Source organism: Brachionichthys hirsutus, chromosome 12 (assembly GCF_040956055.1).
Source record: "Brachionichthys hirsutus isolate HB-005 chromosome 12, CSIRO-AGI_Bhir_v1, whole genome shotgun sequence".
NCBI classification, from domain to species: domain Eukaryota; kingdom Metazoa; phylum Chordata; class Actinopteri; order Lophiiformes; family Brachionichthyidae; genus Brachionichthys; species Brachionichthys hirsutus.
The window spans coordinates 2,067,679-2,093,592 of record NC_090908.1 but is presented as its reverse complement, the minus strand read 5'-3'; the positions used below and the strand labels follow the sequence as shown (position 1 = coordinate 2,093,592).

The 25,914-nt window shown below is 45.3% G+C and overlaps 2 protein-coding genes across 2 annotated transcripts; one reads left to right on the top strand and one right to left on the bottom strand.

Annotated features, from left to right (window-relative positions):
- Positions 1-7,425: 7,425 nt before the first annotated feature.
- On the bottom strand, positions 7,426-16,655 carry LOC137902381 (immunoglobulin superfamily member 3-like). The gene is made up of 9 exons (XM_068746466.1): positions 16,607-16,655; positions 15,700-16,074; positions 15,195-15,608; positions 14,669-15,072; positions 11,958-11,973; positions 8,876-9,235; positions 8,290-8,667; positions 7,712-8,101; positions 7,426-7,631 (listed from the first exon to the last, which is right to left on the bottom strand). The coding sequence occupies exons 1-9, from the start codon at positions 16,653-16,655 to the stop codon at positions 7,426-7,428; spliced, it is 2,592 nt and encodes an 863-aa protein (XP_068602567.1).
- A 1,697-nt stretch (positions 16,656-18,352) lies between these two features.
- Positions 18,353-22,461, top strand: klhl6 (kelch-like family member 6). Its single transcript, XM_068746434.1, has 7 exons — positions 18,353-18,612; positions 18,691-18,856; positions 19,389-19,838; positions 19,942-20,179; positions 20,568-20,770; positions 21,357-21,570; positions 21,959-22,461. The coding sequence occupies exons 1-7, from the start codon at positions 18,353-18,355 to the stop codon at positions 22,255-22,257; spliced, it is 1,830 nt and encodes a 609-aa protein (XP_068602535.1). The 3' UTR covers positions 22,258-22,461.
- The last annotated feature ends 3,453 nt before the right edge of the window (positions 22,462-25,914 follow it).

The window sequence follows — 25,914 nt, the reverse complement described above, 5'->3', positions numbered from 1 at the left end:
TAACTCATGGCATCTGTATTCAGTCCTAATTACTACCTTGTGTGTGTGGAGTAAGAAAGAATATTTGATTTGACAGCAGCACTAAGGGGTACAGGGCTGCCTCCCTTTGACAGAAATCATTACTGCAGACCTACTAAATTCAGACAGGATGGGATTTAATGGGAAAATGGTTCTAACACTTTAAAAAAAAGCTAAATTCAAAGTTTAGGTAATGCCAAGCCAATGGGAGTAGCAGCCAGACTGAGACAGAGGAAGCCGCAGGATGACTTCAGCGATCTAGAGATGGAATAGTTGAGTGGCAGAAACATGCAGGTGCAGGTCCAGGTGGGGGGGTTAGGGTTAGGGTTGGGGGGGGGGGCTGTAGTCAGAATGGGCATCTGGTGGGCGAGCCTGGCAGTGTGTTAAGGCAGTGGGAATGTGGCTGGAGGGAAGGACAGAGTGTAGGAGCCCCATCAGGTGGACCATTCCTCCTGATTCACTCGGACCCATTTCTGCTTTTCATGCCTTCATTACTAGCTTAACTCAAAGGTAATTGTTTTTGCTACAAACTCCATTATGTCCTTATTTTTTGGTTAATTCGATTTATTTTTCATTCATTTTGTGCAGATGACATAAATAGTCTTTCAGGTGGTTTCAGTGATCGCTATGCAACCATCTCCTGGGGGGGGGGGGTCCCCATATTCTCCTTAAGAAGGATCCAAAACCTGCGAAACGTTAGAAAGGGGTCATGATTTTTGTGTTGTTGTATCTGTAATGGCGCATCGTGGTGGTGAAACCTGAGACACGACACGCAGCCACAGTCGCCAGGACGCCAGCAATAAATCCTGTTAAAGGTCACGTTGAGGAATTGATGATTACGACAAACAATAAGTCGCACAAGGCGTTTGGTGTAACTCAGATAAGTGTGAAGGCGCTGCAGCCGCACTGTTATCACGAACATCATCTCTAAACGTCGAGTGAGTAAAACCGGCTGATCTACCTTTATGCTTAATTTAATTGAAGCTTGAAATAGACAATAGGGAGCTCTATTCTATTGTGTTAGCGTAGATCAAGGCAGGCTAAGGGCTAATACCTAAACTGCTCGTGTGATAAGGGCGTCTAAGCTGGTTATTCTGCCGAGGTAGAGCCCGAGGCTTCATCAGGCCGATCTGATCTCTGAGTCCTGACAAACAGGCGAAACATGAGCTGCCTGCCGACCCCAGGCTGAGCCATGCATTTCGCTTTCTTGAACAAACATGCACACTTTGCACGCAGAGACATTCACACGTGCACCTTCACTTACGCCTATTATGAAAGCTGACGCGTCTGATCTGAAGAGTATCTCAGGTTTCATACCAATGCAAAGCGCTACGCCCAGCAAATCTTCATTTTGAGGCTTCTGTCATTTCTATCCAACTCCCTCGCTGCTGTTTAACGTCCATAAACTGATGCACACGGCTTTCTGCATCAGCATCTCAGCGAGACGAGATTCTTCTCAAACTTTCACGCACGTTAAAAATCCCTCCCCAAAGCGCTCGTACCAGAGAGAGGACCTGCAATCCCCCCAAATCACATCTTCTGACATTCGCAAGTCTTGACATTCTCATCCTCCATCAGGAAACCAGAAATGAGTCCTGTGGGCTGGTATTGATTTTTGGATTTGACCTTTAGGACTGAAAGCTGTTCAAAGGAAATAATTATAGTTTGTTTTACAGTAATGAGAGTTCCCATGGCGAAAAAAGATCTTTCCATTTCACAGCAAATCAATAAGATATGTGGACTCAACAACACAAATCACGTGATATTGGTTGAAGCGCATGAAACGTTTCAGCGAAGCGCTATTCAAGATCATGCAAATGCTGAACGTGGGTCAGCCATAGCCATCTGAGCATGGATTTAATGGCTGATGAGCGACGGCATTATAATATAAAGCTTTTTAAAACCACTTTTAGTGTTTGTCAGAGAAAACGGAACATTTGCCCCAACGGCAACAACAGACTCACTGCACATGCAACTATTTCTCCACATTGCAAACACACACTCATAAATTAATTAAATGCATGTATTTATAAAATGAGAAGAAAGAAAAAAAGACACTCTATTGACCTTCCCAGCACAGATGGAGACAGACCTCATGAATCCAGGACTTACTATTTTAAAATGACCCTGAGCGTTTGCATGAACTTTCCTCTCTCTGAGTAGGTTTGAATTGATTTTTGCACTCGTAGCTGTTGGGAATGCCTCTCGCCGTTAGAACGTGCTCGACACACAGAAATCATAGCAACTGATTACCACATCAAAGGCGCAACCATCCTGCTTTTGGTGTAAACCAATAAGCTTTGATGACATTAAGCATTTTACCCGAATATGAATGTGCGTACTTCCCTTTAGCTGTGTGGTGCTCGTGCTGTTATTCAGGACATTCAGCAGCTGGGGGGGGGTCATTGGGCGATTGTTGCTTCGAGGTTGAAGAATAGCATTTTAAATACGTGATGACAGGATGTGGAGAGATGATTTTCCCCCAAATAAAATGCGTGATTGATTTGTGTGGGTAAATATATTCCCCTTGGAGCGGTTTATCCTGCTGATGGGCTCACTGCACAGGCTCGGCCGTGTTCTCTGCAGCTCTGATATCACAGCGTGAGGCTTGGCTGGGATAAGGAAGCTGCTAACCAACAGATACACCAGTTACTGCACGCTGCCTCATGGGCCTGCTGTGGCACAGACACGCTCAGGATGAAGGGCTTTCGGTTTAACTTCACTTACTGTAAACTCACATCGGCTACAAACCAAAAGATGGAGATGCTAGAGGGCCTCAGGCCCGTCTCCGGCTTTGCGGCTGTAGACGAGATGATTATGATCGTTCATCTACAAGATGGATGGATGGATGGATGGATGGATGGTAGGGCCCTGCTGTTGATGTCCAGTCTGTGGTATTCCTGGCCGCACCTCAATCAATTGCAAAATAGAAAACCTTACGGTGATAGATGGCGTTTCCTGGAGACGTGAAGTGATCCGCGTTAACTGTTAATTGCCGTAGCAATTTCCTGCCTCATTTGAAGGGAAGTTAAATTTTATTTTGACTAAAAAGTGAGATATTGGAAGAAAAGCCTGATTTACAATTATGTTTACAAAATACAGACAGGACAAAATCTTCCCATCGTTACAAAATCTGCAGCACACAATTCAAAAGCTGCAAAAGAGCAGCAAATACATATATCGTGGATAATTTTCCATTTCGTGGTTTCAAATCATAAATGGAGTAAAAAAGAGAAGCTTTGAGGCGGCTGCATCTGTGTTTTCTATAATTAAAGGGAGACTGGCAGGTGATGAATAAAAGAAAGCATCGCATAAAAGTATCATGGGACCTCTCATTACCTCCATTATGGCTTTGACTCTGACTAGAGGGAAAGACAAGCCTCCATGTAGACATGGACCAGCCCACTTCTGTGCCCTCGAGGCCTCGTGTGTCACGCTGCAAGACCCTGATGATGTGTGACAGGCCTGCTCGCTTCGGCGTCGCGTCAACCAGCTGCTGCGAAAGAAAGAGTGGGTGAGAGAAAGGAGGAAGGGGGGAGAGAGAGAGGGCAGCCTTTACACACCCGATTGGACCAGCAGAGCCTCGATTCAACAGATACAAGATTCTCCAGAGGAAAAGGTGAGAGTGAGGATAATAAATTAGCAGTAATGGCAGTAATAGCTGGCTTGTTTATGATTATGAAAAGTTTTTTATGTTCACTGTTAACATGCTCAAGGAGGAGGTTGCCATGGTAGCCGGAGGGTATGGGGGGGGGTGTCATCAGATCATTCACTGAATTGATTCTGAACACATTAAATAAGAATATGCTCCAACATGAGCGTTTCCTGTGCAGATAGGAAAGGAAAGGAAGTGTAGAATAAAAAAAAGAAAAAGAACACAGTAAATATCCTTCCGTAAGTAGAACACAAATCATCAGGAGGAAATACTTGCGTTTGTGTGGATTTGTATACCTCTCACAGACAGATGCATGCAGCTGTGCATATTTATCACGGGGAAGTGCTTACTCCTGTGTGTGTGTGTGTGGCTGCAGATGTGTGCACGTACGAATGCTGTCAGAGAGCCAGGCCTCTGGACTAACTGTGCAGTTTGCTGGCAGATTAGCAGCATGAGTTTCCCGAGGAGCTCCCAAAACACAGAGAAGGGCTGATGGGGGGCTGATGGGGGGCTGATGGACACACCGGAGCGTTGTTCCTGGTAACAGAGGAAGAGGAGGGGTGATGGCAGCGTTTAAGCCACTGCTGATGAAGGCGTCAGCTCAATATAGCGTAGCTCTCTTAGTAACGGGTGAGGCATCCGTCAAACTGGCATCGTGGCGTGGATATAGTGCTGCCAGATTGACCGTCGGATGCACGTGTTGCAGTGTGGAGAACTTGTTCCTGTGAGCACAATGATCTCACTTCAGCAGGGAAGGGGTCTCCTGGTGGTGCTGGCAGGGCCAAGCTAAACGAAAGAACAGAGCAAATACTATCAGATTGCCTCTGTTTGATGGAGCTGTCTGATTTGAGCGCAGCTATTTATTTTTCTACATTCGCCTGCGTGACTTTGGCTTGGGGATAAATCTACGAAGGCTGGAAGAGAAGCGACTTTCAGCAGCAACTAAAAAGCTCCATTCATTTTCATTTTCAGGCTCCTCGTGCATTTATGTTGCTTCCATAACAATTCTGAAGGCTGCGGTATTTAAAATAAAAAACGCATCTTTTAAATGTGAAGTTTACAGTGATGTTGCTGCAATAAATAATGGAGGAGACAAATCAAATCAATAATAAAGAAGGCGAATGAAACATGACTAGCAATACAAGATATACTATAAGATATACTATACAATGAGACGACTGGACGAAAACACCAGGATATAAATAAAGCACACAGGAAGTAGTAACATGCTGGATCATCTGAGATGCTAACCCTAAAGCCGTGGCGACAATCTCTTTCCAGGTCTCATTCTTTTGGGTCTCATTCGCTAAAGTCAAATTTACCGTGACTCTCTCTCCCCTCTTATCCCCCCCCAGTAACATGCTGGATTGGAGCTCCTGATGGGCCCCGGCTCAGAGGAAAGCCTTCAGCGCCAGGGGCCGATATATTAGCTGATTAGCAGCTTGCATGGCCTTTACTGATCGAGTTCCCCGATAGCGTCAGCGCTGAAAACCGTGGCCCCGACGAGTGATGCTTTGGAGGCAGCTGACATTTTGGGACGTTCTCAGCCAAGAGGCCGCTTCTGTTCGGCCGGCCGGTATCAGGATCAGATAACGGCGGGCCGGACGCAGACGGCGCTTAAACAGCTTAACTGTTGTTTTTCCACTTTCTCACTCAGGAAAGTTCCCGTCAACAACTTCAGTGTGAACTTTTTAGGTTCCTCCTTGCTGATGCGTGAATGTAGAAACCCCACACAGATGTGTCGGCCATTTTATCAGCTGTGGAAAGTCTGTTCGATTTTAATTCAACCCAAACTGAAACATCTGAAATGTCTTTGCTGTCTTGTTAAACGGATGAGCAACAAAAGAGAAGCATCTTCAATCCATACTCCGATTTGCTGCTTTATTCATGCGCCTACGGGCACAGCGTTGTTTAACGCAACACACACAGCAACCCCCCCCCCCCCCTTATAACACATCTGTCAATGGATGCTCCGCATGTGCTGCTCTAATGAAGTCATCCTCCTCTCCATTTCCATCTATCTGTTCAGCGGACTGCACATCGTGGTCTTCACATATGTTACAGAATCTGAAACAGAATTTAAGAATTTAAGAATCCCATAGGGAAATTATATCTTATAATTTTATACTGAAGGTGGCAGCGGCTGCACGTGCTCAAAGCATGCAGATGAATGATTGCAGCAACAAGACAAACATGCCTGGTGCATGTTACATTATCTTTAGGTGAAGATAAAGCATCTGCATCCATGCCGTTCCAACATGTAACAGAGCGACCGTGAAAGGGGGGGTGGGGGGGGGGGGGGGGGGTGGAAGAAGCTCCGAGTTTCTGGAGGGCTCCCTCGACAAGGAACAGAACCGGCTGTTACTTCATATTGCACCATTTAAGTTGTTTTCATGGACTCTCCAGCTCCTTCTGACAGTCTCTGGAGATAACAATCAGGCCCCAACAAGAAAAGGCAGGCAGCTCCTAACAATTTGGAGTGTCGTTGTTTTCAGTTTGTGTGTGTGTGTCTGTATAAGTGTTGCCCCTTTGTTTTTGCACGGAGACCCAGCTGTCAGTCATCCCGAGCTCGGTTCAACCATCAGACGTCAGTGCATCCTGAGGTGTCGCCCCCACACCTCCCGACTCCCGGCGTCTCCACCCGGCGTCTCCACCCGTCTCTCCCCGGAGGTGGATTTTCCTCTCTCAACACTCAGGCTGCAGCAGAACTCGCGTCAAAGCAGTCAGATTCAAAGTGTTGGAGTCTCCAATTGCTGCAATGACAAGTGCTCAGCCACCTCTGTGTTAACCTGGACGACCATACCTCTTCCCGTTTGCCTTTCGGGTATCAATAGCGCCCTCTAGTGTCGACAGGTGATAAGACTGATGAGGGGAGACGGAAATGATTGACGGTTTGTTGTGGACCATTCAAAAAAGGCAAAGACAAAGGTGTTTAAAAAGGAAGTTAATGGATCAATTTAATGGATTGTAAGAATAATTATCAAAATGAGCAAACAATTCCAAATAATAACATATTAATTTAACCAATCTGCATCATAACTTGTAAATTAAATGGTGAATAACCCTAACGGGACGTGGGGATAGAGCTAGCAACCACACGGTTGATCCTCTAAAGTAAATTAACTGTTTGTAAGACATGCAACTTAGAACCAATTGGCCAATTTCCGCTTTGCATCTGTGCAACCAAACCACCGCCGAGTTTCTGTATGAGCGGCAGTCTTTTCTGACCACACGGCCTCGGCACCCCTTCAGAACCGCGGGAGAACTTCCTGCTTGATTAATCACCGTGTTTGTAAACGCTCCACATTGCTGAGCTGCTTCCTGTCGCACGCTCCGCTTTGACTCCCCATCAAAGACGTTCAAGCTGCCTGCTGCATCGCGACATGAAAAAGAATTTGTCAGTGAAGGTGTCTCCCTTCTAAGGTAAAGCCACAAAGCTGATCTGCTGCCGAGTTCGGCTGTCTGAAGCTCATGGTGGAGAAAGGCTAGAGATTATGCAAAGATGCTTCAGCTGCAAGATGAAGAAGAAGAAGAAGAAGATGCTTGTTTCATCTGAGTTTTAATGAACTTTATTTTTCTTTAAGACAAAATCCTCTCCAGCTGTGAATTAAAACATTTAAGCACGTTAAAGCATGTATAAAAATATTATTGTACTTGGAATAAAAGATATGAGCAGAACTTTTTTAATTCTTATTTGTTTTGTAAACGTATATTTAAATAGATGAGTGCACCCCCCCTTCTCATCTTGTGTTTTAGGCTCCATCCTCTGCACAGGGTTTGGATTTAAGATGGCGCCGCTCCATCCACAGAGGTTGCTGCATCTTCTTTCCTCCCACGCTTCCATGCATCTTCAGCACCATTATAAATATGACCAACAGCGCACAGATGATGATGGCTACCAGAATCCAGATCCATGTATACAAACTGCATTCTGGCTCATAGCTGGCTTTGATATTTCCTGCAAAGGGAGACATGATTTCTATCCGCCACACATTTTAGCATGATCCTCAGCTGCTCTTCGCATTAAGAACTTCTTACCATCTGCATGAACACCAACAGTCATGTGTCCTGACTTTTCCACTGCGAGCTTCCTCCACTCACGCGACGGAGTTGGAAGCCACTCTTCTACCTCGCAGAAGTACACGCCGCTGTCCTCTGGGCCCGGCTTCAAGACTGTAAGCTGGAACTGTTGGGGCAAAGGGTGACCGAATCTCATCTGATCACCCCTCCCAAACATCTGTAAGGTCGAGTTCCGGTAAACTACGAGTACAGGCCGTTGTTCAGCGTCTGCCTCTTGCTGCCAAAACCACGTGACTTGAAACTCCGATTCCCTGCTGGATTGTTTTGTGATGTCACAGGGGATGCTGAAATTCTGGGATGTGCTCACATTCAACTCTATTTCCTCTTTTAAAATGGACAGTTGCTGAACTGTGAAAAACACACAGGTTAAAAAAGAAAAGGTGCATATAATTAAACCTAAATTCAACAAGGCAAAACCTGGAGAACACAACGCATGACGGCAGGGAAGCGGCTATTCTGCTGACCATCAGCTTGCAAGGAGACGACACGATGACGACCCCCCCCCCCCCCCACACACACACAAATCTCAGCAGTACCTGGATCCTGCACTTTCACAGCCAGCTGGTTGGAAGGCGGCAGCTGCTTGTGGACATTCGCCAAGAAGATGGACGCGCTGCACTGGTATCGGCCCGCCTCCCAGTGGCTCGCACCATTGATGAGGAGATAGTGGTTGATTTCATTCCCTTTGTTCTGTACTTGAAGCTGGTAGCGGTGCTGCTCTCCAGACCAGCTGATGGCACCGTCAGAGTACACTGTTAAGATGCTGTCCAGCGATGAGCCATCACGCTGCAGGCTCCACGCCAAGGTGATTGGCAGGCCTGCATGTACCCCCCTGACCCGGCATATCAGCTCCACATTATCCCCAATGGTCACTATGTTGTTTCGACTTATCAGGTTCACTCTCACAAACGAATCTGTGGCACAAAACCAAAACGGGAAAGAAAATCAACCTGCAATCAAGAGTGCTCAAAGTGGAAACGAAACATAAGTCAAAGGCGTCCCTCTGCACCTGCTCTGTCTCACACAGCAGCTCTAAATAAAGGCTCATATTTCAATGTCACAGAAAATGAATTAGGATTAAATTGCACTTTTAAGAGGTTCCGTTTTTTCTCATGGATGTACCTGCAGGAGCCACTGTCACGTTAGCGACCCGCGACTGGCTGCTGATCTTGGTGTGGGTTTTCCATTCGGAGACGGCGCACTGGTAGACGCCTGAATCAGAAGGCGCGCCCTCCTCCAGTTCCATGGTGAACGTGTCGGCTGCCGGCCGCGTTGCCTTTACTTTGCGACTCACGAATTCTCCGCCTTTCTCCATGACGCCCTCCTGACTCAGACTGATGACATTGGTGAAACCGGAGGCTGTCTTGTATTGCCAGGTGATGGAGAGCTGACCTTTGACCCCAGACACTCTACAGGTGAGGCTCAGTCGCTCACCTTCGTTTACACTCAGAGCATTTTGCATTTCGAGCGAGAGCCCACTTTCTGTGATGAGAAAGACATGCGTGTGTGACATAACGAATGACAAATGATAATATTTAACTAATATGAGTTACACCTTTTATTGTTTACATGTCTCTTAGTGGAATAATGTTTGCATGCCACCCAGTTTGGGTTCGCCTGCTGACCTGTGGGGGGAGATGCTAACTGGTTGGGAGGTTGTTAGGGTTATCGTTTTATTTTCATTGTAAAACTGTAAAGATGGAGGAAGCCACGAGGTTTTCCCATAGGAAAACTTCCCTTTGTCTTTAGTTTCATCGAAGGGGGTAGGGATCTATGTAAATACCTGGGACAACCTACTTTCACCGTGTGAATAAAAAGGCCGAGAGGTCTCGGGCGGGGGGTCTTTTGTTCGCAGCCGCTGGGCGAGCAGGGTCCCTCCTTACCGGTAAAGTATCGAAGTTTGTCTGCCTGATTCATTTTGTGTGCGTTTAATTATTTCTTACACAGTGTGTTGGGGAATAACCCCTACATAAGTTGGTCCTTCGAAGTGCCGGCGCTCAATATAACCGACGTCTCCGAGCCGCGGTGAGGAAGCTGAACGTGCACGCGCTCCGACGGAGCGGATCTAAAGTCCAGTGGAGCAACTTCTTCACTGGCCAGCCTTTCTCTTTCGGTTCGCCGACGGACGGTTTGACGAGCCCGAACAGCGATCCTACGCACGTTTTAAAGAAGGTAAGACAAACTTGTGTTAAAGTACTGCAGCTGCTTTAACCCGCGCTGGTCGCGCAAATAGTTACGCGCGTGCGGGTTCACGTGTATGGGTTACGCGCACGCCGGCCGTGTGCATGAATAGTTACGCGCGTGCGGGTTCACGTGTATGAGTTACGCGCACGCCGGCCGTGTGCATGAATAGTTACGCGCGTGCGGGTTCACGCGTATGAGTTACGTGCACGCCGGTCGTGTGCATGAAAAGTTACGCGCAAGAAGGAATCATTATTACAATGTTTACCTTAAAAATAAGTGAGAACTAGTCTGGCCAGAGGGGGAGGGAGAGAGAGAGAGAGCGAGAGAGCGAGAGAGCGAGAGAGCGGTTAGCCACGTGGGGAGTGTGTCTGTGTTTTGAATGCGTATTGCGTGAATGAAGTCTGAGCATTATTGGTCATCTGGCTGACGGTCCGTTAACGGCTGAAGATCATTTTGGATTGATATTGTTTTGGCTTATGAGGAATCTAGGTGGCTGTCAATTGCATCGAAAACAATATTAGTTCTGAGCAAAAGCTCCGGTGAAAGGCTGACTTTGAGGCCTCATCTGGCTAGCTTGCTGTTCAGAATCTGAATATTGGTCCGTGAGAACTTTGTATTTTGATAAACCACACTCTGTATTTAGCATAATGGGGATTTGTAACGGGAAAAAGAAAAAAGAGCCTGTTGTTAGTGAGCAACAGATCCCAACAGGGGACAAAAAATATATGAAATATCGCTACCCAGATTCTTCTGAGAATGTAAACCCTTGGGAAGCAATTTATGGATTCACTGGTCATTTGAAAGTAGAACCATTGAGGGGGATGCATATCCACATGAGAGTCAGAACAGAAAATGAACCAGTGAAGGAGGAAGTTGAAGGTTTACACCAGTTGTGGATTAAAGAGGAGATAGAAAGAACACACAACATGTTAAAATTAAATGAGCAGAGTGGCAAAGCAGGAGTGGATTGTTGGTTGGTAAGAATTGATGCAGGAATGGAGAATGCAACAAAAGGAAAAGGTGAAGTATTTTGGCACGATTTGGATGGAGAGGTGGAAGAAGAACGCCAAAGAATAAGGAACAAGAAGGCAACCAGTAAGTATGGGAGAAAGAACAAGGTAAGTGAAGCCAAGTGTTGGAACTGTAACCGAAGAGGACATTTTGCAAGATCATGCCATAAAAAGAAAAAAGTGGGAAAAATGTTTAACAGTTTTCAAAATGATGGAGAATGTTTCAGAAGCAGACAAAGACACGCCGCATGGTGAATTGAAGATGGACGCTGCACAGAAACATCATGCAGACAACAACTCCAAAATGGCGACCAGTTCTGCAGGCCTCGACTGGACATTCGTGCGAGGGGGGGGATATCCTTCCAAAGATTGTTCTGAGCGTTTCAGAAGAGACAAAGGAGCAGCATGGAGAAAGAGACCACATGGCACCTCCAAGATGGAGGCCAGGACAACTACAAAATGGAGACTTTAAGCAGAAAAAGTCTTTGTGAATTCCAAATTAGCATGACAGAACCATCCATGTCTGTGCTGTGAGAGAGTAGCTAACTCTACGGCACAGTCATTGATATACAAATTTCTCTGGAGACACCTTTTTGTTTGAGAGAGACCGGCTGGTTGCAGACCCATGTCCATGGTTTGTGGAATGCATAGCCACAAAAGGTCTTCTGAAACAGAGGGTGAATCCATGGAGACACGTAGCAGGAGTTCAGAGTTTGTTGATAGATTAAAAACCAAAGTAATCTCAGGATCTAAATAAAATCTAAAATAATTGGTGATGATTCAACGGCGGACAGGTAATTGCACAAACACACGCACACATCTAAAGGGACTTTTGACTACGGTACAAGACAGATAAGGAGGTTAGAGACTGACTTCAGACTGAAGGAAGATGAGACGACTAGAGACAGACTTGAATCAATTCAGATGTGAATTGGGAACTTGACATTTGTGAATATAACATGTAAATTTAATGCTTTTTCTACTATAGCAGGAGAGATCCCGGACTGGACTGGGAGCAGATAAACTCTGCCAACATACGGGTTCTCAATAGTGAAACATGAAATGAAGGAAGGAAGAGGTTCAAAGATTTTATCGTGTGTCAATAAAGAAATGTGTTTTGTTCTGAGTTGCGAATGCAGATAGCAGCTCCAGGAACACCAGGAGAGACTGCTAAGCTGTGATGCAGAAACGACAGCCAACGGAAGCGCTGTACGGTCGAAGGAACATCTCAGACAAGTAACAGCAGAGGAGATGCCTGACGGACTGGAGGTGTTGAACCTTCCAGCCAACACATGGCGCCCTCAATAGGAGCATCTCAGACAAGCATAGGGTGAGAGGCACATGGAAACTCTTTTGAACTTATTTCATCCCAAATTGAGTGATGTATATAATATGTTGTGAATGTGATGTAAGAGTAGGAATTATTTTGAGACATTGTATCAACCAAGTTAGACTAATGCTGATAGAGTAGACTAGATTTACTAATGGAAGCAAGTTTGAACCATGGAATACGTTCATAGTTCAAACAGGAGGGATTGCACAGCAGTAATTAAATCAATAATTACTCTGGAAGAATAAAAATAATACTAAAAAAAAAAAAAAAATGTTTGCTGTATATATGTGTAGAATCACTAAATCCTGTTCCAGTAGCCATAATAACTAGTTATAACGGTAATGATTTTGTGAATCAGGTGGTAAGGTTTGAAACAACACGCAGATCAGATGTCACTGTATATCAGAGCGCTAGGCTAGTGTAGAGAAGGCTAAAATGAGGTTTGGCCAATGCACGGAAGAAACCAAAAGCCATGGATGCAGTACATCGATTTGGTGAAGAGGAAGCGTTGAGTGAAAAGATGAAGCACACTCTTTCTGAACGATGTCCAGAGAGCAAATGATCTGCCGAAGTTTTTCTTTGTCCCGACAGGAGGGCGAATCTACAGAGCGTGTTTGGTGTCGGCGTCTTCATGGAAACCATCAGGAAGCAGCAGGCGGTCCGGACCGAGGAACGGAGGACCACTCAGGGTCATGCTGACGACACCAACAAGACGTGAACATCCAGAGTTCTTCCTGAATCCATCTGTTGCACTGCAGGAGGAAACGTCTCTTGCCAAACTGATCCAGAGATGCAGACAGGAAGTCTGATCAGAGAGAGGTGGTGAGAGATTGAATCACACTCATTTTAAGATCCGTGAGGAAGAGACCCTCACAGTGTAACGCAGGACAAGAACGCTGACAGTGAAGCTGAATCACTTTCAAGAAGATTTGCTGATGGACAAGGAACGAGAACAACCAGACTGATCTAACACCAAGAACAGTTTGCATATTCCAAAGTGTAATCTGTTTGAATGTTTGTCTAGAGATGTGTGACTAGAAGAACGTCATAAAGTAATTTATGCAGATTAGGAGAGTTTCATAGGAGTAGTTAACCAACACCTGGTATCGTTATACTATATTAATTGCAACTGTCAGTAATTTATGATTAAGTGGAGAAGCGTACGATGCAATTAGAATCCTAAAATAGATCAAATAACACTAATGAGCAGGATGTAGATTTAAATTCATAAACTAAATTTAACTAAACAATTGCTAATAGAAAGATAGGTTAACAATTATACTAAAATAGAAGTAATAAGTCTACAACAACGTAAAAGTGTCTAGGCATATGACTTTTGATAGCATTAGAGTAAGTAAAAGTAGCTAAATTCTAGTGACAAGTTGAGTTAATAAGACAGTAAAAGATTGTTATGATTATCCATCCATAACATAATATAGACATTGTAGTAATTTAATTTAGAGTTCAGAATGTTCCAGATGTGTTAAAACTTTGGAGCAATAAAGATAAAATAATCATGTCACTGTTTTCAAATTACAGTATAGAAAAGATAGTGCTGGTAAAATATTAAAGTAATTCAAACTAGGAGAAATATCGGTAATGCGCTAACGTAGGATTTGTGAATAAAGGGTTTGACAGTGACATTTAGATTGTGGAAATGAATGTTGATTGTTTTTGTACTGATTTGATTTTATGTTTTTTCATGTTTGTTTTCCTTGTTGACGATGAATGAGATGTTTGACATTGTATTAGGAGGATTGTTAAAATGCCTGGATTGGGGGTCGTTAAGATAATCGCAGGTGCAGCTGGATTGTGGAAGGAATTTTCCCGTTTGAAAGATGTATGCTATATTAAGATGGAATCTGCAAACTACGGGTTTTTCGCCTTCCTCCCTGATTCAGGTCAGATCATGAATGTAATAACTCAGGTATTGATTTTGATTGTACTGATTCTTTTTTATCATTGTTTTCTGATAGTTTAGTTCTAGTATAGTGTTTGAAGCATGTTTAGTTAACACCGAATGTTTTGTAGTAACCATAGAGATAAGGATGTTACAGTATAAATATTAGGCCATGTGAAATGAAAATTCCAGGAGGGAAATGTTAGGGTTATCGTTTTATTTTCATTGTAAAACTGTAAAGATGGAGGAAGCCACGAGGTTTTCCCATAGGAAAACTTCCCTTTGTCTTTAGTTTCATCGAAGGGGGTAGGGATCTATGTAAATACCTGGGACAACCTACTTTCACCGTGTGAATAAAAAGGCCGAGAGGTCTCGGGCGGGGGGTCTTTTGTTCGCAGCCGCTGGGCGAGCAGGGTCCCTCCTTACCGGTAAAGTATCGAAGTTTGTCTGCCTGATTCATTTTGTGTGCGTTTAATTATTTCTTACACAGTGTGTTGGGGAATAACCCCTACAGAGGTGGAGTCCTGGGCTGCTCCCTGTGTAAAGACGCCGTCCTGGTCTCTGTCCTGAGGCCATGCTCTACAGGTATACTCCCCGCGGTCGCTGGTTCTGGCAGGCCGCAGTACGAGACGGTAATCCCTGCCCCCTATCCGGGCTGCCCTGAGCTCGCCTTCCTCTGCTCGCGTGCCGTACTCTTGCCCCACAGACAGAAGGCCCGTCGGGCCGATGCGAGCCAGCTCGACACCCCCCTTCAACCAGGCTACAGAGAAGAACCTTTTCTCCAGGTTCTGCGTGTCTATGTTACAGGACAGCGATAGCTCGTATCCCTCCTGCAGGGTTGTAGGATGTAGCGAGATGCTCACCGCCATGGATGATGAGTCGTTTACCACTTCTGCAAAAAATAAGCACAGTGAGACAAACGAGCCGCAGACTTCCTGTTCAGATGTCACAACAACAACATGCCGGATGGTTAACTTATCGAGATGTGAAGTTTGAATGGTGAAACTGTCTCGCCTCTGCTTTTGACTTCCAGGGCAGTTTCCTCTGCATCCTGCAGTGCGATAGCGTACCAGGCGCGGTCAGGGTCTTGGATCCACTCCTGAGCCCGGCAGTAGATCCCACCCTGGTCTGACAGCTCCAGCTGTGAAACGCCGAGCTTGTACGTGGCTTCTCCTATTTTATCTAACCGTACGAGTCCAGCTTTGTAACGCTCTTCAAACCCTCGGCCTGGCCGCAGCGTGAGATCTCTGTCCAGAGAAATGATAAGCTGAGAGTTGTCCTTGTCCTTCTGAAGATACCAGGCGAGAGACAGATGGGTGTGTTGGACGGTGTTGCTGGAGGCTTGGCAAGTTAAAGTGAGGCCATCGCCCTCATTGAAGACCAGCGAGGTGGACTCGGGTGTGGAGACACTCAGGGAGTTGTCAATTACTACAGCAAAGAATCAGAGATGGACAAAACAGCATGAGAAGCGTGACATTTCTGTCTCCAATGCGATGGACGCAGAAAGGTGTCTGGTTACCTTTCACTGTCGTCGAGGCGCTGTAGGTTCCATCATAAATGGCTTCAGAGTTAATTACACTGCAGTCGTATTCGCCCTCATCACTCTTCTGCAGGCTTTGTATCTCAAAGATGACAGAGGTCGGAGACAAGTGCGTCAGGGTGATCTCCTTACTCCTCACGCGATCTAGGAATATGCTGTAGCTGAAACCCTGGCTGCTGGTGCTGACGATGTTGTACTCGAATCCGGGGTTTTCGGGCTTCGTAACACGGAATTCAAAGTGTTGTCTGGCGCTGGCTGCGGCGAAACCACTCACATTGCAGGAGATGGAGAGCGGCGAACCCACAACCCGGTACAGAGGCCCAGCCGGCGCTTCAGTGTGAACTCTGGCGTCTCCTGAGGGATGCACAGATCAACCAAGGGTTTTATTTAAACGCTGTTAAACAGAAAGGCCTAACTTTGTTGCAGCGCTGCACGGATGCATAAAGGAAAACTCTTCAGCTTTCCGTTTGCTTTTACTTTTTCAACAAAGAGCATCTTACAGTGCACGCCGTGAAGCCTTCATTTTATTCACTATAAATACTGATGAGAGCGATTGCTTGAAAATCAAATCAAGGTTTGTTACGAGACATTTTCATCCTCATGTTTTTGCTTTTACAGCTTCATGATAACATTTTTGCCAACTCCAATTAGGCATATATTTGTATCTTAAAAGTCAAAAGGTACTGATCAATAGAATTAAATTCAGTCTAATGAAAAAAAGGTTTACTACATAAATTTGTTATTCATTAGTGGTATTGTCAATAATAAATAATAGCACAAACAAACATAACTAAAAATCAAAGTCCAATGTTTTTAAGTAAGAGATTAAAGAAAACCTCCTGAAAGAAATCCATATTCTCACTCAGGGACTAAATGTCCTACTTACCACAGTGCACAAATAGCCCCAGACAGAGGCATCGCAGGAAACAGCTCATCCTGGACCAGCTTCCGAAGCAACACAGCGTTCACACCAGTTGTGATCAATCGTCTTATAGAGAGACCGAGGCGATGAATGCTTCCTGTAAGTCGGCTCAGACAGTCACACGGAATCTCCACACAGCGCTGTGTTTACAAATACTGCAGCAGACTAACACGCAGAGGAGAAGAGGCAAGCATAAATTCTGCTGGGAAACTGTTTGGGTCCAATTCTGACAAACAGTGAAAAAGGAAATGACTTCATGTCTCTTTGGTTTGTGTTTGAGTGGCGTTGTAAACCAACGAGACGACAGTGCCACTCAGTGGAGAAGATAAAGCATCTGCTGCAACAGCATCTCTCAGATTAACTGTTAATCCTCGCTCAGAATTTAATCTAAAAATGAGAAGATAAGATAAGGTACGATAAGGTAGGGTAAAGGATGAAGGACAGATGAGATGATAGTGACTAGACAAGAATGCAAGAAGGCCAGCCACAGCCAAATCCCTCCAGAGAGTTCAAGACCATAGAAGAAGAGAACCTGGCAACCTGGCCTCAATCATACAGTAGCAATATTGTCATTTGGTGAAATAAGTATTTTAAAGCAATATATGTCATATTTCAAGTACTGTACTTCTATAGCCATTATTAAAATCGTTTTTGTATCTGTGAGCCCTTTTTGTTTTTCATGGTGATGGACTAACAGATGAGGTGAGACAGGAAGACCCTTGGAATAAGATGTTTGCAGATGACATCGTGATCTGCAGTGAGAGCAGGGAGCAGGTAGAGGAGACCTTAGAGAAGAGGAGGTCTGCTCCAGAAAAGAGAGGCAGGAGGCTGAGGTTCTCCTTGGGAGTGACCAGGTTGGACAGGATTAGAAATGAGACAATAAGAGGGACAGTGAAGGTTAGACGTGTTGGAGACGAGGTCAGAGAGACCAGACTTTGATGGTTTGGACATGTCCAGAGGAGAGACCGGGACTATATCGGTAGAAGGATGCCGAGGATGGAACTGCCAGGGAACAGGGCTAGAGGTCGACCCAGAAGAAGATATATGGACGTAGTGAGGGAGGGCGATCCCTGACGGGAGGAGTTGAATGTACAGTAGTAGTAGTAGTAGTAGTAGTAGTGTGTATAATATATTAGTAAGAAATAAGTTCTGATACCAAAGGCTTTTTTATTTTTGCTTTAAAATATCTTCACAAGACTTTAAAAAGTAGGAGTGAACGGAATAAGTTTGATTATATTGCTCACAACTCACAAACATCTGTAACCGGTGAAACTGGGTCACACGACGACACCGCATCCCTTCAAAGGCTCGCAAGCCCGAAAGGTCAGCGTCTTCTCACAAGCCCTGCATGCAGAAAGTAGAGTACTACAAGCATCCCGACCAAATGGTGCCGACTGCTCTCCCCGTTCTTCACAGTGGCGTCTGATTCTCAGGAAAGCAGAAAACGCCATGAATTGCAGAACAAGAAAGGAAGACACAAGAAGAGGAAGTGTCTCGACAACCATTTTGACGCATACGCATGTTCCCTATCAGAACAGGAACAGAAAGCATGACGACGGCAGGAAAAAAAAAACAAATGCACATTTCAGTGCAACTGAAGCGCTGCAAGCAGAAACCACAGGATCGTTTGTGGCAGTGGATCTGAACCTCCAGCAGCTGCACAACGTTCTTCTGAGGAGGGAGATTTAGCAACAGTGTGTCCTTTGAAAGATGAGTTTCTCGCTGGAGAGGACTGCAGACTGCCCTTTGTCTCTTCCTGGGGAGGACACCAGTCCGGACGAGGCAGAGAGAGAGGACCTGTCGGCCTGCTGCGAGCTATGCTGGCAAGATGGCGGTCTACCGGCGGAGCTTCAGAGAGGGTTGGACAACCTTCGCGTCCACAGAGAACTAACAGATGTGGTGCTGGTTGTTCAGGGACACGACTTCCCTTGCCACCGAGCCATGCTCGCAGCTGCCAGTCACTACTTCAGGTAAAATAAAATCCAGTACCGCGAAACGTCACTGCGATGCGACACCTGGATTTAAAGCATTTATGTTTTTCTGCATAGGGCGATGTTTTGCAACGGTCTGAAGGAGAGTCACGAGGAGCGCGTGGACATGAAGGGGCTGGACAGCGGGACGATGGACCTGCTCCTGGAGTACACTTACACCAGCAGAGCCCAAATCACACACGCCAATGTCCAGAGAATACTCGAGGCTGCCAGCCAGTTTCAGGTAAAATGACAGTTACCAAGGTAACGGCCCAGCTGGATAACCACTTTATTTTAATGAGGAAAAAGCAACTGCAATGTTTTCAAATGGAACTTTTCAGGTCAGAATATTGCAGGTACTTGACAGTTCAATATATCTACAATCAACATGAAGTAATCTGTTCGGCCCAGATCAGTCTGTGTATTGAATTTTGGCCCCTTGTTTAATTGAGTTGGACACCCCTGCACTGTTTCGTCGTTCACTTTGCACCATCCTTGTCTGGCACACATCAGGTTCTGTAGAAATCAGGAGCACATCATCAAAAAATGTTGCTTTAGAAATGATTTGTCTGGAAAGACAGCATGCTCTATATAAGTAATGAATAATAAACATTCAGTTCTGTATTCTGAGGAGCAGAAGGCCCGAGCGTTCCTGCTCACCTCCTCAACAGCTTGTTCAAGGATCTAATGGCAACTTTACTAAATGTTGCAGGGCTTTGGGTAAAATTGTTTGACCCATAACTTCAGTGACGCCTGTGCAGCCGTGTCTCTCACAGTTCCTCCGTGTGGTGGATGCATGCACCGGTTTTCTGAGCAAGTCCCTGCACCTGGACAGCTGCATCGGAATCCTGAGCCTTGCCGAGCGCCATGCTCTGACGACCCTGAAGGCCGGGGCTCAGGACTACATCGCCACTCATTTCTCCCGGGTGGTCCAGCAGCACGACTTCCTGGAGCTGCCAGCCGAGTCGCTGGAGACGGTCCTACAGAGGGACGACCTCGATATGACGTGTGAGGAGTGTGTTTTTGAAGCACTCATGCGCTGGGTGAGAGCCCGGCAACAGGAACGCCATCCTTCGCTGGCCAGGTTACTCTCGCATGTGCGACTGCCGCTGTTGGAGCCTGCGTACTTTGTAGAAAAAGTGGAGTCTGATGAGCTGATTCGGAACTGCAGCGAGGCTTTCCCTCTGATGCAAGAGGCCCGCACCTACCATCTCACCGGCAAGGAGGTCAAACCAAAAACGTGTTTTCACGTCTGTAAACACATCCCTATGTCTCAAAACCATGTTCCACATTATCCGTACATTTCATATTCTAATGTCAAAAACGCAGGTGGTGACTGAGCGAACCAAACCCCGCATGCAGCACTTCCTGTCAGAGGTGTTCCTGATCATTGGAGGCTGCACCAAAGACGAACGCTTCATTTCCACTGTCACGTGTTTGGACCCCCTCAGACGCAGCCGGCTGGAGGTCGCCGGGCTGCCCATCACAGGGGTGGAGGATGAATCCCAAAATAGAAAATGGGTGGAGTTTGCCTGCGTCACCTTCCGAAATGAAGTTTACATATCGGGTGAGAGATGCCATGTGTCGGAAGGCTTTTTGTGACATGTGGAGGTGACGTTTGTGCGGCCTGCAGATAATGCTTCTCTGAAGTTAAAGTTAGTACGTACGAGAGACGTGTCCATTAAGATGCATGAGAGAGTGGCTCTGATTCATTTGCGTTCATTTTTGCATATTCATCACATGGATGTGTTTTTACTCTTATTTAAATGTTTTGTGACTTGAAGCAGTTAATCCATGGAGTACGACTGAATAAACAGGAAGAAGGTGCAGTAACAGCTGCTGCGGTTTCGGGTATTTTCTGACTCGGCAACTGACACCTCCGCCACTGTGACCTTATTGTAACACGACACCTGACCTGGTGTCATTTTTTTTGCATAACGGCCCTCTTCTTGCAGGAGGTAAAGACACCCAGCATGATGTCTGGAAATACAATGGTGCCCTCGACAAGTGGATCCAAATCGAGGCCCTGACAACCGGCCGCTTGAGACACAAGATGGCCGTTCACAGGGGAAAGGTGTACGCTCTGGGCGGCTTTGATGGCGTTCAGAGACTTGCCAGCGTGGAGGCCTACGATCCCTTTCACAACCGCTGGACACAAGTAAGCCGACGAGAATTCATTACACGATTCTGGAGAACAGTTGGCTAAAAATCGTGAAAAGCACAATCGTTGTCTGCGCATCCTGACGGGCATTCAGGTGAAGTCTTTATCTCTTTTATACCGATGGCGTCAGCTCGCCACGCCTCTACTTTACTCAGCTCACCATGTTTTTTTGTTGCCATGGTTTCATTACACTACCCCCTACAGTGTAACCGGTCGCCATAGCGATGCTGAGATATACCATGACGTCATTTTCAATGCAACGCACTGCAAACTGTTAAAAATAAGAACGGCTGTGTAAGCATGCAGCGCTGCAAGACTACAAACAGTGCTGGGCCTCTGTATTTATCCTGTCTTTCAGCAGTGATGATACAGTACATGATAATTCTTTCTAATCAATCGGTAGTCGTCACGGCCTCCGTAATCACGGCAAAGATCCGACATTTAGAAATAAAAGTGTAAATAAAAACATTTCCGGGCTGCTTGTTCATTAACGTTTCTCTTTGCGTCGTGCATTAATTCCTAAACGCCTCACACGTGTTCATTGCATGCCCTGACTCGGATGTTTTGCTGGCTGTTCTTGCAGGTCGCACCTCTTGCGATTGGAGTAAGCTCCTTTGCCGCTGCGAGCTTTGACAGATGGATCTACGTGATCGGCGGAGGTCCGAATGGAAAGCTGGCGACTGATAAAGTCCAATGCTGGGAGCCTGGCACGGCCTGCTGGGAGCTGCGGGCAGCCATTCCCATTGAAACCAAATGCACCAACGCCGTCACATTCAAGGACCGCATCTATATAGTTGGTATGTGAGCAGTGGACAATTTTAATGATGATCAAATACGACCAGAAAGGTAATGTTCGGTTCGGTGATGAACCTGGAAAGGGTTATTTGGTTATAATTTATTTTATTAATAGTGTTATTATTTTTTTCCTGACTTTTTTTTCTGTGAAGAAAGGGTTATTTGGTGGCTGTCTGGAAAACAATAAATGTTTAGGCACCCCTGCGATCGTCACACTTTTCCTGTACAAACTGACCCCGGCCCTCCATCAGAGAAGGGAAGAGTTATGTGGCCCTCAGAGGAAAATTATTTTGGGGACCCCTGATTAAAGCTGTAATCGTATTCATTACAGATTACATTTAAAGCATATGAGCTGCAAATACTCATATTCCGTTCTCGCCCTGCTGTCAGGTGGGGCCATGCATGCCATGTACTGCTACTCGCCGCTGTCAGACTCCTGGTCCCTCGTGACCCGCTTGGGCGAAAGAGCGAGCTGTGCCATCGCTGCCTGTAACAACAAGCTCTTCATCACTGGGGGACGGGATAACAAGAACCAAGTCATCTCCACAGTGATGTGCTGGGACGTTGACCAAGGGGTACTGACAGAGGAGTGTTTTTTACCAATGGGAGTTTCCCACCATGGCAGTGTGACGCTGATGAAGTCCTACACACATATCCACAGAATAGCGGCTGCTTCAGAACGCCGGTGACGCGAGACAGTGATCATCATATCATACATCATTCTGTGGATTCAAAGCTTCAAAGGGTTGGACCTCGCCTTGATCCTTTGAGATCATGGCCGTTCACTCAGCGGCTAACTTCAACATGCAGCAGCAGCGATCAGAAGAAGAGATGACTCGACTGGCTCCGCCTTCTGTGCTTTGATTGAGAGACCAAGTCATTCTGCTGAAAAACAACATTATGAAATAAAATTGTACTTTGTAAAAAAAACAAAGTTTTTTATGTTATAAAATCTTGGAAAATAAATACAAATACATTATTTTATTATAAAGTATAACATTGTTTAATGATGAATAGTTAATTATAATAACATAATCATGATTACATATTAAGGAATAGTACAAATATATTTCATAATAATATAACCTTATTTTACAATTTATTGGCCATGTTATATATTTGTCTGTTATTTATCATGAATCTTTTGCGCATCCATACCAATGAGCCCAATAACAGTTTGTGTCTAGCACCGCCCCTGCCCGGTTTGCGGCCACTGCGGTGGGCGTGGAAATGAAGAACCCGAAAGCTCGCGTTACTTCACGCTGCTGCAGTAAACCTTTATTGAGAACACACCCTGCTTACCTGTGTGCAGGTAGACCCGCTTTACTTTAGGACGCTCCGAAGTTGTTCGGATGATATTAGTAATTATAATAATAAATAACCGTTCAGCGTTTCGGTTCCGCCGCCGCACTGGAGGCCCGACAGGTAAACGGAAACACCTGTCGTGACGGATCGGTGGATCCCGACCGTCCGCTGTGACATGGCTTTCCATTTGGGTTTGGCCTGTGTCGTCCTCGCCTCCGGTCTCGGTGAGTTTATCTTCAGATCGTGTTCCCTTCTTCTCTCTTCTGATATGAAACGTTAATGATTTATCTCGTTTGGAGTGAAGTTCATCTTTGAGTCCAGTTCGTAAAGAAACGAATATTCTCACTTCCAATGTACTTCTAATGTACTTTTACAGCCTAACCTATTGTGCAAATAAACATTTTCCTCCATACTGTGGAAATGCCGGATATTAAAATTAATTTATTGTGTTTATTAGACTTTATTCCCGTAGTTACACCTGTACAAACTAACAGCACAACAGTCCTGCCGGTACCTTAATTTATTGTATTGTATTTATTCAAGCCTTGGATGGAAGGAATACTAAAGCCAGGCATCCCAGAGGTTAGAGAAGGGGACTAGTCGTAGTAATAATAGTAGAATAGTTTAATAAAAATATTTTAAATTTCACTTATCAAATAGAATACCGGTAATTTATTTTCACTTTCTGAGTTTAATTCCCAAATAAATCTCAAACCTGATCCAGTCCGACTTGGCTGTATAGCCAGTATTTAACCAGACTTCAGGCTGTATGTCGTCCTGCGTTGGGGAACGGGTGGGTGGGGTTCCCAGCATGCCTTGGGGTTCCCAGCATGCCTTGGGATGATGCATCTGGGTGTTGGGGTGTTCTGTACGTTCACCGGATGTGCCGTGTGAATCCTGTTTGCGGCTTCAGGCTCTTCTTCAGCCAAACACACGAATGACTCTGGAGGCGGGTTGCCGGCTGCTGTGCCTTTAATCAGCTGATTGGGTGGGTTAGATGCTGATGTGTGTGGGTTGCCCACAGGTACGGACGTTACTCAGATGCTACGCAGCTCAGGACGTAAGACGTCTCAAAACTCATTTTCATGCGATGAAAAGTATTCTTTATTTTTGTTAATCAGCGTGTTAACTAATCCTTTTGTCTCTAAAGCTCTCATCACTTCCACACTCAGCTCCTTCGCACACTAATATTCGTTCCACTGTTTCTCTTTTCTCGTGGCATTCCTTAATTAAAACAGAATTGCTGTGGTTAAACGACTCGCCTCGTAATTATATTTAAAGGGGGAAAGAGGCTTTGACAGCATGTTTGGGTTGAGGAGACAAATATATTGAGGCATCGCTTTAAGCTGTAGAGAAAGTCTGACGAGACGTCTATTTTAAATGTTCTGACATTTTAAAAGCCCCAATTATCAGACTTGATGAATAAAGGCAGACAACCTGACAGTGAAATGAATTCTCAGTGGCAGTTCCAGTTATTACATTTCCAGAAACACGTTTGAGCGTTCTGAATATTGTCAGGAGGACACCTGTGACATGAATTAGGATAAGCGAATTCAGGAGAGTGAATGAATGAACCGGATTAGCTGCTAAGCTGACACCTCGTGTTTCTCTGTGACTAGTGGCTGGACAGTCTCCAAAATATGCACTCAGGGGGCAGGAGGCCAAGCTGACGGCAGACATCAGTGGGCAAGCCGATCAAATTCTGTGGAAACAGAATGGCGACAAAGTGGTGGAGTTTAACGGCAATCAGGAACACGTGTCCAGCCGGTTTCTGGGCCGGATCACTCTGGATTGGCACACGGCTCAACTCCTGATCGCAGACCTGAGACTCGAAGACAGCGGCGAGTATGAATCGGAAGTATTTGTGAACAAGAAACTACACGAGTCGCTTTCCAAGTTGAGGGTGATTGGTAAGTTTATTCTCTTTTTTTTTTCTTTCACTAACCTGAATGTGTTTATCTGTGGCTAATCAATCGGCAATGATGATCTGCACTGTATTGATGTTCCATATCCATATCGATAAGCCAATGCGGTGCTAATATAAGTTTTTAAAGTCAGATAAAAATTCTACTTTCACGCTTATGATGCTTTGCATACTTTGGCTCTGTCCTATATCGATTATAAGGTGCTGTTAGGTGATGGATACTGATAAGAGTACTGGAGGGAGGGTCTGTCCTCGGATGAGACGCCTGTCTCCTGAATATCGATCCGTCTTTAGACGAGCTCGGCGCAGCAGGCTGGTGAATGTAGAAGGACAAGACTAAAGATCTGCAGGTAGTCGAGGCTGTCGTGCTGCAAAAGGCTCGCCTAACGAGGCCGGTGAGGCTGCGGTGCTTTATGAATGAATCACTGAAGACGGCCGTTTGTTCATCGGATCTTTATTGAGCCGTTTACTGAGTTACAGACGTAACACTGTAAAACATTAAAGGTGCAGTACTGCAGAATATTTGTGTTGCAATCTGTGAACCTTAAACTGTGCTGTGGTTTTATTGAGATGAATTTACTCCGTCTAGTTTTTAGTTGTTGGTTTGCGTTTGTGATTGATTGTTAGAGTTGTTGTTGTTGTTTTTAAACGTTCTGAGCTGGAATTGAACATTCAGAGCTCCAACCACTGGAGGACAGACATGAAGCCTGCATTGTCCCGCCACACCCAGCGGCGTACTCTGCAGATCAATATATCAAAAAGAGTATTGTCTCTTAATATGTCACCTATAAAAGGTATTTTAATGGTGGTTTGCGTGCTTGCTTTGTATCTCGTTTTTATTGTTTTAGCAGCTAAAAGCGAGACGCGTTGATGTTCTGAGACAAAGTAAGAAATGCTGTGATGCATAACGTTCTTATTTTGTTGAAAACGGTTAATAAAAACGACATTATCGTCCTTTCCTGCATCGTTAGCCACGGCCATCCTCTCAGCCGTTGCCTCCATGCGTTTAATACTAGCCTCAACTTTCGTTTTATCCTGTTTATAGTTTCTCCTTTTTAATAATTTCATGCGCTTTATGTTCCGCGTCGTATTTTGTTGGCGCCGACTGCACATTTCT

Excerpts from the sequence above, each read along its gene's own strand:
- LOC137902381 (XM_068746466.1), bottom strand. The coding sequence starts at position 16,655 with ATGAGCTGTTTCCTGCGATGCCTCTGTCTGGGGCTATTTGTGCACTGT. Across the intron at positions 8,668-8,875 it reads CGTGACAGTGGCTCCTGCAG|ATTCGTTTGTGAGAGTGAAC; the intron begins GTACATCCATGA and ends TTTGTGCCACAG. Across the intron at positions 8,102-8,289 it reads TGTGAAAGTGCAGGATCCAG|TTCAGCAACTGTCCATTTTA; the intron begins GTACTGCTGAGA and ends TGTTTTTCACAG.
- klhl6 (XM_068746434.1), top strand. The coding sequence starts at position 18,353 with ATGAGTTTCTCGCTGGAGAGGACTGCAGACTGCCCTTTGTCTCTTCCT. Across the intron at positions 18,857-19,388 it reads AGGCTGCCAGCCAGTTTCAG|TTCCTCCGTGTGGTGGATGC; the intron begins GTAAAATGACAG and ends TGTCTCTCACAG. Across the intron at positions 19,839-19,941 it reads ACCATCTCACCGGCAAGGAG|GTGGTGACTGAGCGAACCAA; the intron begins GTCAAACCAAAA and ends TCAAAAACGCAG.